This window comes from Convolutriloba macropyga, chromosome 13 (genome assembly GCF_964194025.1).
Source record: "Convolutriloba macropyga chromosome 13, txConMacr16.3, whole genome shotgun sequence".
Classification (NCBI taxonomy): Eukaryota; Metazoa; Xenacoelomorpha; order Acoela; family Convolutidae; genus Convolutriloba; species Convolutriloba macropyga.
The window spans coordinates 10,637,890-10,651,461 of NC_134480.1; the positions used below are offsets into that span (position 1 = coordinate 10,637,890).

General features: G+C 35.5%; 1 protein-coding gene across 1 annotated transcript in view; it reads right to left on the reverse strand.

Moving 5' to 3' along the window:
- LOC142352203 (uncharacterized) overlaps nucleotides 1-8,567 on the reverse strand; it is a 73,502-nt gene extending 64,935 nt beyond the window's left edge. Inside the window, exon 1 of the mRNA XM_075404630.1 lies at nucleotides 8,300-8,567. Coding sequence (XP_075260745.1) covers nucleotides 8,300-8,378 — 79 coding nt within the window. The 5' untranslated portion in view covers nucleotides 8,379-8,567. The remainder of the gene's footprint in view (nucleotides 1-8,299) is intronic.
- Nucleotides 8,568-13,572: the final 5,005 nt, after the last annotated feature.

The window sequence follows — 13,572 nt, forward strand, 5'->3', positions numbered from 1 at the left end:
CTGATACCATTTTTTTTGCTTTGCAGTGGTTCTGAAAAAAATGATACGATTTAGATCTGATGATATTAAAGAAAATTTTCTTCTTCCACGAAGAATGCTTTTTCTTCCGAACCCCATTTCAGTGGGGAGAGAAGAACTATATACTCAAATGGGTTTTTTTGTTCAGTCAATTTTGACCGATCGATATATTCATCGTAGAGAAATGTGAGTGATATCTTTAGAAAGCACGTACATTTCAAAAATTGTAATTAAAACATTTTTTTCTAGTTTTGTTTCTTACAGATAGTTATCGAGGTTCAATATTTTTTGAATATTCGACAGTTTTTATTCACATTTTAGGTAACTGTATTATTTTGGCTAAAAATGTTGCTGAAAATTTTCAAAATTCAGACTTTTTTTGAAACAATGTGCTCTATTGGTCCGCTCTGTTTAAATTTCACAAAGAATAGACAAAGAAACCGCTGACAAAAACACTGTAAGTTCAAGAAGAACTACTGGAAAATAGGCGTCCTATGAAAGTCTGGAATAAGTTTTCAGCCGTTTTTTTTTTGCATAATTAACTCGATAATTGTACTAAATGCATCATTTTTTCTCATTGGAAACATTTCACTTGAGAAATGGTCTAATTGGCAAAAACTTAGAAGAATTAGATGGTTTTATGAACGCAAAATTTGGGCTTTGATCTAGGGATTCTTACGATCACAATTTTTTTTTCTTGGAGCTGCTTTGTTTTCCAAAATATTTTGCGTTTGTTTTTTAATGCTAATTACTGACAAAATTTTCATCTCACGAATCTTTCAATTACAGCTTTCATGTACGTGATATTAAGGCCAAAAGTAGTTATAGATTGCTTTCAAGAAAACCTAAGGCTTTTTATGGTTTGACAAAAAATTTTTATAAAATTTGACTGGAATAAATATTCTGCCGTTTTTTTGCATAATTAACTCGATAATTGTACAAAATGCATCTTTCTTTCTCTTTTGAAAAATATCACTTGAGGAATGGTCTAATTGACAAAAATTTAGAAAAATTGGGTGGTTCTATGAAGGCAGAATTTGGGATTTAGTCTCATCAGGGATTCTTATGATCACAACTTTTTTCTTGGCACTGCTTTTTTTTCCAAACTATTTTGCGTTTGTTTTTTAGTGCAAATTACTGACAAAAATTTCAATGCACGGTTCTATCAATTACAGCTTCCATCTACGTAATATTGAGGCCAAATGTAGATATAGATTGTTTTCACAGAAAAGCTAATGGTTTTTAAGGTTTGACAAAAAAACTTAAAGAAATTTAACTGAATTCTTGTGTTTTGCCCTCATTTGTTTTTCTTTCTCCTGTCCGATTACTAAGTCTAACCGATAAAAAACTAAATGGCTTCTTCCTGAGGTAAAAGTTAATCATGGCAATCATGGTTATCACGCCGAATATATTCGTTTTGAGAAAAAGTCAGTGATTTTTTGAGCTCGCCAAATTTTCATCTTTTTTTTCTGTCCTTTATCAGCTTATTGAGATAGAAACTAAACATTTTGATTGTTTTAAATAACGGCTTCTTGGTTTCGGTACTACGAGTTTTTATATCAAAAACTTTGTCTCTTTGGTAAATTGTCACATTGCTTTAGAATCCAACTAAAGAAGCGACCAAAATTTAATTTAGAATTGAACATAATTTTTTTTACAACTTATATTTTTGAGGACTGCGACACCGCTCTCTTGCAGAATTTGGTTGTTTTTTGTTTTTGCACTGTATTTGTTTTCAGTTTTCGTGGTCTTTTGCCAAACATTGGGTAATAAAGTTCTTAATGGCCAATTATAGATAAGTAAATGTGCTTTATAACTGATATCCATATACAGCTAATCATTCTATTGACTTTCAATTGAATTTATTCTTCAAAAAAAAGTGTTCTTGAACTTTTTCCTTCTTCGTTCTGGTTTTCATTTTCTTTTTCGCAATCTAAAATTTTGGATCGTTTTCGTAGTTTAACTATTTTATTCAGAAACATTGTTATTTTTTATCGAAAAAAAGATTGTCTCTGTTTGCTAAATGTGTTCACTGATGTCTTCAGGGCTCAGACAATTTGTTTAAGAGGAATTTTGTGAGATCATATTCATGATTTTTTCTTTTTTGCAGATTTTTTAGGTTTCTGTTTTCTTTTAACACTTTCACAATAATGGGCTGTCCTCCGGCCATTCAAAAAAACGAGAAGAACGAGTAAAAAGGTTAAAACTAAATTGGATGGGAAACCGGCTGCGTGTAAATTTTGAACTTTTATATTCTTCCGTGTTTGTCATTCATTTTGTATGACATATCCTGAAAAGTCTCAATCTCTTTCCATGGAGGTATGAATGACTCTTTCAATGATTTCAGTTGATACACAAATCAGTTCAACATTAAAACTTCGCCGTTTTGCTTATATTTCTTGTCGACCTGTTACCAAGTCGCATTGCGGAAAATTTCCATTTTTTTTTCTAATTAAGTACAGTTTAAACTTCTTTAGTGTAAGTTTTATCTGATTCCATTTTCATTTGCTTTGTTAATTTTAAAAAGTGGACAATAATTTTTAGTCCTACCTGTTATATGTATTTTTCTGATTTTATGGCCGTTTTTTTTCTTGTAGTCATATTAATTACGGGTCTCATCAGCCCTCTATGGTAGATTGTTCTTACTTATTCAGTGGTTTGTGGAATATTTTAATTTTTCATATTTCTTCCTCATTTGGTGGAAACTTTGGTGTAAAATGTAGATGAGAGAGGTTGGAACATTATGTGCGAACGCACACTACCGTGCATCATTGTTCTGCTTTTAGTTATACTTTTTTTAAGTTTAATTTTGGGCTGTTTTGAGAGCTCGGAATTAACCGAAATCTTCTACTTTCCAATAATATCGTTGTTGGTTACAATATCTTTTCATCAGCGCAAAATAGAGAGGCGGAAAGAAACTTCCTGAGAAAACTTCCTGAGGCGGAAACAAAATCTTACGAAAAATACGAAATTTATTCTTTTGGAAGTTATTGGTCAAATAGTTAAAATCGTTAATTTTTAGGCTTGAAACTGTAATGGATTACTTATGATAATCAAAACTCCCCTTAATCCAACTAATTTTACAGCAAATAATTTTTTCAATTTTATCTTAAATTTGAACGGAATCTTTCACCCCACCAGCCCCCCCCCCCCCGAGCCATGTTTTTTTTGTTTTAGAATTTTCTTCAAAATATTAGTGTTCCTCTTTTCAAAATCTCTGATAATTTTTTTATGAAATCAAAACTGGATCATGAGGACTACGAAATGATGTTATATTCTATACGATGTGTGAACAAAAAAAGAACATTTAACTGAAGAAAAAAACCAGCTTCGGAGATATATTCCGCCAATTGAGAAAACTGTCGAAACAATTACAACAGTTAAACTCAATGTTGACCTTATTATCTGGCAAAAATCAGGGAAAGTGAAGGTATTCGAGGTCAAACTGATAAATATTTCTCCAAATATGCGATAGAGAAGCCCACTTGTTTAATTTATTTTCATTTCCACAAAAATTGCATAATATATAGAGAACATAGATTTTTCTTGTGCCTATTGACAAGAAGTGAAATAAAAATAATTAGACCCCGAAATTTTGAAGTTTCCTTTTCATTTTGTCATTCAGTATTTTTGTAAAGTGCACAAAAATTTTTGACTTTTAATGCTATAAAGTTTTTTGTTGCAAAAACAACATTTTGCCAGTTTCTTGAATTTTGACGTATTTCTCGGATGAAAAATTAAAAACGCTATGTCAAAATCAAGAATCAAGTTAGCCATTGTTGTTTTTGAAGCCGAGGCGCAAACGATCAAAAAGTTTAAAACATAAAAATTTAAAATATAAGCGACTAAGGGCGGGCGAATTGCTCTCAAACGACCGGCGATCGGTTGGCTTCGTCAGTAGCTAGGCACTGTTAAGCCTGAGGCTAGCTTTAGCTAAATTGAAGAGGCGTAGGTGAGTGCAGCGGGAGGGTGGTGCGCCGGGGGCAGATAGGGTGGCAACAACGGGGGGGGGGCAACAGAGGGGGAGGAGTCAATCTCTAAGAACCGACCTTCGCACCATAAGTATAAGTCTCCAACACAGATTCTGTGAATCGCATACTTGAAGACTAGTGAGCTGAGAGGCTCTAAGAGCACATAACGCTCGCTTGGCACTACCCGCTTATCCCGTTTTTGAGGATGAAAAGTCAAATGCGCCAGACGAAAAATTGGTTAGGCGAACAATTGCATTAAAAAAGACCGACAGAACTAATATAATTGCTACAAACTTCGTTCTAGAGCAATTAATAAAAGAGAGGAAGTGAATTATGAAAAAAGAAACCCCTATTTAGTTTTTGGTTATAATGGTACTGCGGAAGTTTTGATAACCATATTTCAGAAAGTTGGCCATACTCGCGTCATGAAAAAACTGAAGCCAAAGACCGCTAGAACTTTATTTCAGCAAACCCTCAAAAATTCTGTTGTTAACAGGACTTGAGTATTCAGGCAATGTTCTGCTCATTGAAGCATTCCTATTACCTTCTTTTTAATCTTGATGCGTCATCAGTACCTCACAGCAATGATCTTGACCATCCTTAGTACGGTACCTTGGAAGGCCTAGAAAGGCCGTAGTACACTTAACAAGAACTTAGTACATTTTCATCTAAGAAATTTATGGTGCTATACTATGACCTCAAGTATTCTACTTCTTGTCAACTTGGTATACATGTAGCGTTATTTTCGATATACTCATGGACCACTTTCGTACGATTTAAGCGTCTCTACAAATTCACTTGAGCAGTTCTATCACTTTATAAAGCCCATCGTTTTTACAATCCTACCGCTTATAGGGCGAATTTCAGGTATCGACCAAAAACCATAATTATCAGAGATAAACGTAAAAATTATTCAATGTGGGGTTGTGCTTATTTTGGATGAGGTATCCTAACAGAAGAATATCAAAGAACAATAATGCTCTTTTTGACTGTTGGAGAAGAGGCATCAATATCGCGTTAGTCAACAAATATTAATTTCAAAATTGATCTCACTTGCGACAATTTTTCATTACTGTAGACTTAGTGAAAATTATACCTCAATTAATTTTCAATTTGCAGAAGCAGTAATAAATTTAGACCGCCAATTGCGTAAATCTTGTTTTGGGAAATATTTTAGTTTTGCTTTTATTTAATGTTCTTTTATTGTCTTATGACTTAGTCTCCATAATAAAAGGCGCAATTAGTTCTCTAAAAAATTGCGAGAAAAACTATCGATTCTTTTAGCTAAAAAACATATGTTGGTTGTGAATTTTGAAAATATTTGTTTTTAAAAAAGACAACGGAACTTTGAGCTTTGCCAATCTTATTTCCGTTAACTTGTAGCTTAGTATCTCTACAGACAAGTCACACCTGCTATCTAGCGAACTGTAATATACCCTTTGAAAGGGTTTTATTTTCCTCAAATGGTATTTGGTCTTAGTACAACGAGTTTTCACAAAATATTCATGATTTTTTCTTTTTTGCAGATTTTTTAGGTTTCTGTTTTGTTTTAACACTTTCAAAACAAAACGAGATCAGAAGTTTTTAAAGTTTCAATTAAAAAGCTTAATGTTAAATTGGCTGGAAAACCGTCTTCGCGAAAATTTTGAGCTTTTATCTTCGCCCGTGTTTGTCATTCTTTTTGTATGACATATCCTGAAAAGTCTCAATCCCTTTCCATGGAGGTATGAATGACTCTTTCAATGATTTCAGTTGATACACAAATCAGTTCAACATTAAAACTTCGCCGTTTTGCTTATATTTCTTGTCGACTTGATACCAAGTCGCATTGCGGAAAATTTCCATTTTTTTCTAATTAAGTACAGTTTAAGCTTCTTTAGTGTAAGTTTTATCTGATTCCATTTTCTTTTGCTTTGTTAATTTTAAAAAGTGGACAATAATTTTTAGTCCTACTTGTTATATGTATTTTTCTGATTTTATGGCCGTTTTTTCTTGTAGTCATATTAATGACGGGTCTCATCAGCCCTCTAGGGTAGATTGTTCTTACTTATTCAGTGGTTTGTGGAATATTTTAATTTTTCATATTTCTTCCTCATTTGGTGGAAACTTTGGTGTAACATGTAGATGAGAGAGGTTGGAACATTATGTGCAAACGCACACTACCATGCTTCCTTGTTCTGCTTTTAGTTGTACTTTTTTAAATTTAATTTTGGGCTGTTTTGAGAACTAACCGGGGAATTAACCGAAATCTTATACTTTTAAAGAATCTCGTTGTTGGTTACAAAATCTTTTCATCAGCGCAAAATAAAGAGGCGGAAAGAAACTTCCTGAGAAATTTTCCTGAGGCGGAAACAAAATCTTAAGAAAAAAACGAAATTTATACTTTTGGAAATTGTTGGTCAAATAGTTAAAATCGTTAATTTTTAGGCTTGAAACTGTAATGGATTACTTATGACAATCAAAACTCCCTTTAATCCAACTAATTTTACAGCAAATATTTTGTTCACTTTTATCTTAAATTTGAACGGAATCTTTCACCCCACCAGCGCCAGAGAGCCATGTTTTTTTCTTTTAGATTTTTCTTCAGAATATTAGTGTTCCTCTTTTGAAAATTTCTCATCATTTTTTTATGAAATCAAAACTAGATCATGAAGACTACGAAATGACGTTATATTCTATACGATGAGTGAACAAAAAATGAAAATTTAACTGAAGAAAAAACCAGCTTCGGAGATATATTCCGCCAATTTGAGAAAACTGTTGAAACAATTATAACAGTTAAACTCAATGTCGACCTTATTATCTGGCAATTCAGAGAAAATGAAGGTATTCGAGGTCAAACTAATAAATATTTCTCCAAATATGTGATGGAGAAGCCCACTTGTTTAATTTATTTTCTTTTCCACAAAATTTGCAAAATATATAGAGAACATAGACTTTTCTTGTGCTTATTGACAAGAAGTGAAATAAAAATAATTAGACACCGAATTTTTGAAATTTCCTTTTCATTTTGTCATTCGTTATTTTTGTCAAGTGCACTAAGGATTTTGACTTTTAATGCTATAAAGTTTTTTGTTGCAAAAACAACATTTTGCCAGTTTCTTGAAAAATGAATTTTGACGTATTTCTCGGATGAAAAATTAAAAACGCTATGTCAAAATCAAGAATAAAGTTAGCCATTGTTATTTTTGAAGCCGAGGCGCAAACGATCAAAAAGTTTAAAACATAAAAAGTTTAAAACATAAGCGACTAAGGGCGGGCGAATTGCTCTCAAACGACCTGCGATCGGTTGGCTTCGTCAGTAGCTAGGCACGGTTAAGGTTGAGGCTAGCTTTAGCTAAATTGAAGGGGCGTAGGTGAGTGCAGCGGGGGGGGGGGCTGATAGGGTGGCAACAAAGGGGGGGCAACAGAGGGGGAGTCAATCTCTAAGAACCGCCCTTCGCACCATAAGTATAAGTCTCCAAAACAGATTCTGTGAATCGCATACTGGAAGACTAGTGAGCTGAGAGGCTCTAAGAGCACATAATGCTCGCTGGGCACTACCTGTTTATCCCGTTTTTGAGGATGAGAAGTCAAATGCGCCAGACGAAAATTTGGTCAAGCGAAAAATCGCATTAAAAAAGACCGACAGGACTAATATAATTGCTACAAACTTCGTTCGAGAGCAATTAATAGAAGAGAGGAAGTGAATTATGAAAAAAGGAACCCCCTATACGGTTTCGGTTTAATGGTACTGCGGAAGAATTGATAACGATATTTCAGTAAGTTGGCCACTCTCGCGTCATGAAAAAATTGAAGCAAAAGACCGCTAGAATTTTATTTCAGCAAAACCCTCAAAAATTCTGTTGTTAACATGATTTGAGTATTCAGGCAATGTTCTGCTGATTGAAGCATTCCTATTACCTTCTTTTTAATCTTGATGCGTCATCAGCACCTCACAGCAATGATCTGGCCCATTCTTAGTACGGTACATTAGAAGGCCTAGAGAGGCCGTAGAACGTTGCCGTAGTACACTTAAAAAGAACTTAGAAGTAAATTTTTAACTATGAGTTATATGGTGCTTTACTATGGTGTTAAGTATTCTAGTTTTTGTCGACATGGCATACATGTAGCGTTATTTTCGATATACTCATGGACCACTTTCATGCGATTTAAGCAACTCTACAACTTCACTTGAGCAGTCCAATCACTTTATAAAGCCCATCGCTTTTATCATCCTACCGCTTATAGTGCTAATTTCAGGTACCGACCATGTAACCATGATTATCAGAGAACAGCGTAAATATTATTCAATTTGGGGTTGTGCTTACTTTGCATGAGATATCCCGACAGAATAATATCAAAGAACAATAATGCTCTTTTCGACTGTTGGAGAAGAGGCATCCACATCGCGTCAACAAATATTAATTTCAAAAATGATCTCAATTTCTCGTTACTGGCGACAATTTCTCGTTACTGTAGACTAAGATAAATTTATACCTCAATTAATTTTCAATTTGCAGAAGCAGCAATAAATTTAGACCGCCAATTGCGTAAATCTTGTTACCAAAGATGCGTATATTGAATTTGTTCCGTAAAAGGTGCTAACTCAGTTTATCATAAATCAGAAACTAATTCACAATTAACGTATTCAATTAAAACTCATTTTTTGAGTGAGCTAATTATTGCTCGCAAATCACGATAACAACAAAAGCTGACTACCTTTAATGGCTCTTGAAAATGAATTTTATTTTTACTTTAAAACATTTGATTTACCGCGCCACATATTTGTTTGAAGAACTCTTTAAATAATGAACATCAGAAAAAACAATAGTAAAGAAAACAGGTCGTTCGATATCTTCGAACATATTTGATCATGGAAACAGACGAAATTAAACCGCAAAAAATACTGTCGGTAATTAAAATGTAAATTACAATGATATCGATTTTGTTCCAACATCACAGATTTTAATTTAGTATTGTCGCTAACGCTGGTGGCAATTATATCAAAAATAAAAACAAAAATTTATTGACAAAATCCTAAAAAAAAGAATTTTGAAAGTTTTTTTCCCTCAAATTTGGAAGAACGGTCCTTTATTGTTCCTTTTTTTGTCCGCATTCAAAGCCTTTAGGAAAAAGATGAGGAAAAGATCTGATCCCTCTGCATTCCAATTGGTTGACAATTTTGTAAAGCATATTCAAAATTTAGTTTTACCGTTTTCTAATCAGTTGTTTTTGGTAAGTAATGAAAAAAAATTTGCGTGAACCGATATGAAAACAACATAAAATACATCAAAGTTTTTCCAAAAACACAAACCATTTATTTGCAAAATTGTTTTTTGACAGAAGTACTTTTTGAAATAACGTGTATTTCACTGTTCCCAGTATTCCAACGATTGAAAGGTTTTGGCTTCGGTAGTAGCCAGCTGGGGCTTAAGCTAATTGTAGCCAGCTTGATGCTAGCATTGGAGGTGGGGGGGGGGGAGGTTTCAAGGGACGAGGGGTAGGATTGCAAAGGCTAAGATGACCGGGGGTTCAAACTGACAGTTGGATGAGGGTGTTGACAATGGGAGTGTTCAGGGGTGGGGTAGTTGGGGTGGTAAAAATTTTAAGGTCAAGAACTGCCCTTCACACCATGAAATTGTCTCCTCAAAAGTTTTGGTGAATCGCATTCTTAGAGTATAGTAAGGCTTAGGGCTCTAAGAGCACTTAATGTCCTCCGAGCGCTACCCGTTTATCCCGTTTTTGAGGACGAAAAGTCAAATGGGCTAGACGAAAATCCGTCAAGCGAAAAATCCCATAAAATCATAGCCGGTAGAATACCAGAAAGGACTCAGAGTCGTGCACCTATTTCTGAAATATGAAAAAAGAAATAAAGCAACATATAGCTAGAAGATCAATTTTTAGTGACAAACGTCGGCAAGTAGGCGGAGAGAAGGGGTTAGGTGGGAGAGGGGGTATGTAGGTGGGGCAGGGGGTAGGCGTGGGGGCAATTAGGTGGAGGGTAGGTTAGATAGGTTGGAGTGACTAAAATTCAATGACCTTTTCACCTTGAATATTACCAGCAGTTCCTAATTACCATACACTATAAACTAAACAACTGTTAAAGTTCAATGTTCGAAAAGAAAAAATTAGAAGTACAAGTCAAAAAACGTGCATAAGCTAAGAAAACCTTAACGCTACTCTTCGAGTCGTAAAAAGACCACAGTCTAATATAATTGCTACAAACTTCGTTTCACAGCAATTAAGTCTTCAAAAGTTAGGAAATTTTAATCTGCGGTCATTAGTTTTTTTTTCAGTCTGATTTAACAAAAATTTAGTTTCAGTTGAAAACTCTCGTCAGTTTATAAGCTGGACCACTCTTGTCGGCTTCTTTGCTAAAAGTGTCAAACAAATAACCGTTGCAAGGACAATAACTTAGTTGTGCGATTGTCTTGTCTAACATTTTCAATACTATAAACTTCTGTATATTTTTCAAACAATTTATCATAAAAACAATTTTTTCGGTGAATTTACATTCTTTCCTATTGAAGCTGCCTTTTAGAATCAGAATTCGGTGTCAGCAAAGACTTTTTTGACAATTAACTGAAAGCAATTCCACAGCGACAAAAAGATTTTCAATTCCTCAACCCAATATTAGTGTTCGTGAAAAATCCGTTGGATTCGATTGTTTTCTCTTATTCTAAATCTAAAAAAATAACCGACTAACGTCGAGGGAATTGCTCTCAAACCGGCGAGCGGTTGGCTTTGTCAGTAGCTAGCCACGGTTTAGTGAGGCAATCTTTAGGTTAATTGAAGCGGCGTGAGGTGAGCGCAGCGGGAGGTGGGGGTCAACCGGGGTGCTCATGGGGGGGGGGGGGGGGGTGGCAACGGTGTTTTTTGGCGGCACGGGGACTTTACGATCTAAACGATGTGCAGTGGTGGTGGTGGGGGGGGGGGTGGTGAAGTGTTTACTGATCTGGGCGCTAACTGTTTGATCCATTTTTCGGGGCGAAAAGTCAAATGGGTCAGACAAATAATCAGTCAAACGAAAAATCACAAAGATCGACAGAACTAATAAAAAGCAGTGGATTTTATCAGCAGTGGTTTTTGTCAGTTTTCTGGCGCAATATTTAATGAGAAAATTAATCAGAAACTATTCTAAAAAAATCTGAATGAATGTGCATGCTAATAAGCCATTACTGACCAAAACCGAAATGAACATAACCCTTGGTCTAGGTCAAATTGCTCAACCGATAATTGGTAGTTGAAAACTTAATTAGCCTAGGTTTTTTATTTGTGCGGGGGTGGCTTGCCTAGCCTGGCATGCACTTTGAGTTACTGCCTTTAGAGCAATTTTGACCCGCTTCTCATCTTAAAGACCAGTAAATCTGTAATTTAAAAGAACAGCAGCGATACTTAAAGCCCTCGGTCTTTACCTATTTATCCCGGTTCTTGCGTTCAAAAAGTCAAATCGTCAGACAAAAATGTGCCGCATGAAAATCAGATCAAGGACTAATTATATCGGTATTACTTTCATTTGAGAGCAATTAAAATGAATTATCAATATTTCGTAGTTTTTCAGAAAGCGCATCTTCCCCCCCCCCAGCACGTTATGTTCACCCCAGTTATAGAGCAGGTGACATTACATAGTAAACTATTACGTTTACTATGTAATGAATTCGGTGTCAGCAAAGACTTTTTTGACAATTAACTGAAAGCAATTCCACAGCGACAAAAAGATTTTCAATTCCTCAACCCAATATTAGTGTTCGTGAAAAATCCGTTGGATTCGATTGTTTTCTCTTATTCTAAATCTAAAAAAATAACCGACTAACGTCGAGGGAATTGCTCTCAAACCGGCGAGCGGTTGGCTTTGTCAGTAGCTAGCCACGGTTTAGTGAGGCAATCTTTAGGTTAATTGAAGCGGCGTGAGGTGAGCGCAGCGGGAGGTGGGGGTCAACCGGGGGGCTCATGGGGGGGGGGGGGGGTGGCAACGGTGTTTTTTGGCGGCACGGGGACTTTACGATCTAAACGATGTGCAGTGGTGGTGGTGGTGGGGGGGGGGGGGGGTGGTGAAGTGTTTACTGATCTGGGCGCTAACTGTTTGATCCATTTTTCGGGGCGAAAAGTCAAATGGGTCAGACAAATAATCAGTCAAACGAAAAATCACAAAGATCGACAGAACTAATAAAAAGCAGTGGATTTTATCAGCAGTGGTTTTTGTCAGTTTTCTGGCGCAATATTTAATGAGAAAATTAATCAGAAACTATTCTAAAAAAATCTGAATGAATGTGCATGCTAATAAGCCATTACTGACCAAAACCGAAATGAACATAACCCTTGGTCTAGGTCAAATTGCTCAACCGATAATTGGTAGTTGAAAACTTAATTAGCCTAGGTTTTTTATTTGTGCGGGGGTGGCTTGCCTAGCCTGGCATGCACTTTGAGTTACTGCCTTTAGAGCAATTTTGACCCGCTTCTCATCTTAAAGACCAGTAAATCTGTAATTTAAAAGAACAGCAGCGATACTTAAAGCCCTCGGTCTTTACCTATTTATCCCGGTTCTTGCGTTCAAAAAGTCAAATCGTCAGACAAAAATGTGCCGCATGAAAATCAGATCAAGGACTAATTATATCGGTATTACTTTCATTTGAGAGCAATTAAAATGAATTATCAATATTTCGTAGTTTTTCAGAAAGCGCATCTCCCCCCCCCAGCACGTTATGTTCACCCCAGTTATAGTGCAGGTGACATTACATAGTAAACTATTACGTAAAAATATGGCAAGTGCCTCTGGTAGGGGGGGGGGGGGGGTTGCAAATAATATACACCCACTAAGCTGAGGTGGGGGGGGGGGGGCACAAACGTAAGAGATCCCAAAATCATCAGCGTATATACATTTAACTAATGAATTTCATTTTCTATTGAAATTCATTAGTTTAATTTTAACTAATTTCAATTTCATTGTCGCGAATTTCATTTTCTAATCAATAACCACATCTTTTAGTTCCACCACCCATCCTATATAGCCGCTATTTATTATTATTATTAGGATTTTCATAAAAGTGCGGGACATACGAAGTGCGAGAAATATTTCGTATTTACAGTTATAGGTCATTATTTCAGTTAACTCTTAAAGTTCTCGGTGATGTGCGACAGCAATCACATAAGCAGATGAACGTCCAAGTGCATGTGTCTGATTCGTTGAAATAATCGTGAACGGAATTCCACATGATTTTGAGCAGAATATTTTAGCGCAGCAGGTTCGCTAAGTTTAACAAAATTTGAAAGCACATTTGATCGATAAGCGGTGCTGATCGATAGGCAACTAAATTTGATCGATCGGCACCTCGAAAACTAATTTTCTGCTCCTAACTTGAACAACAAAATTTTGGCTTGGTACAAAATTGACAAATGTATAGTAATTACCGCAGTTGGTTAAAATCTTTACAAATTCGATTTGTTTTACCAGTTACTTCCACTTACTCTGTGTGACTTCTCCTTAGCTGATTACATTAAAATTATTACAAAGCGTTACCCCATACTGAGCAAGCCATTTGGAGTCAATTTTTTGAAACAAATTGTATGATATCAACAAAATCAAAACTGCAGGAGTTCTGCT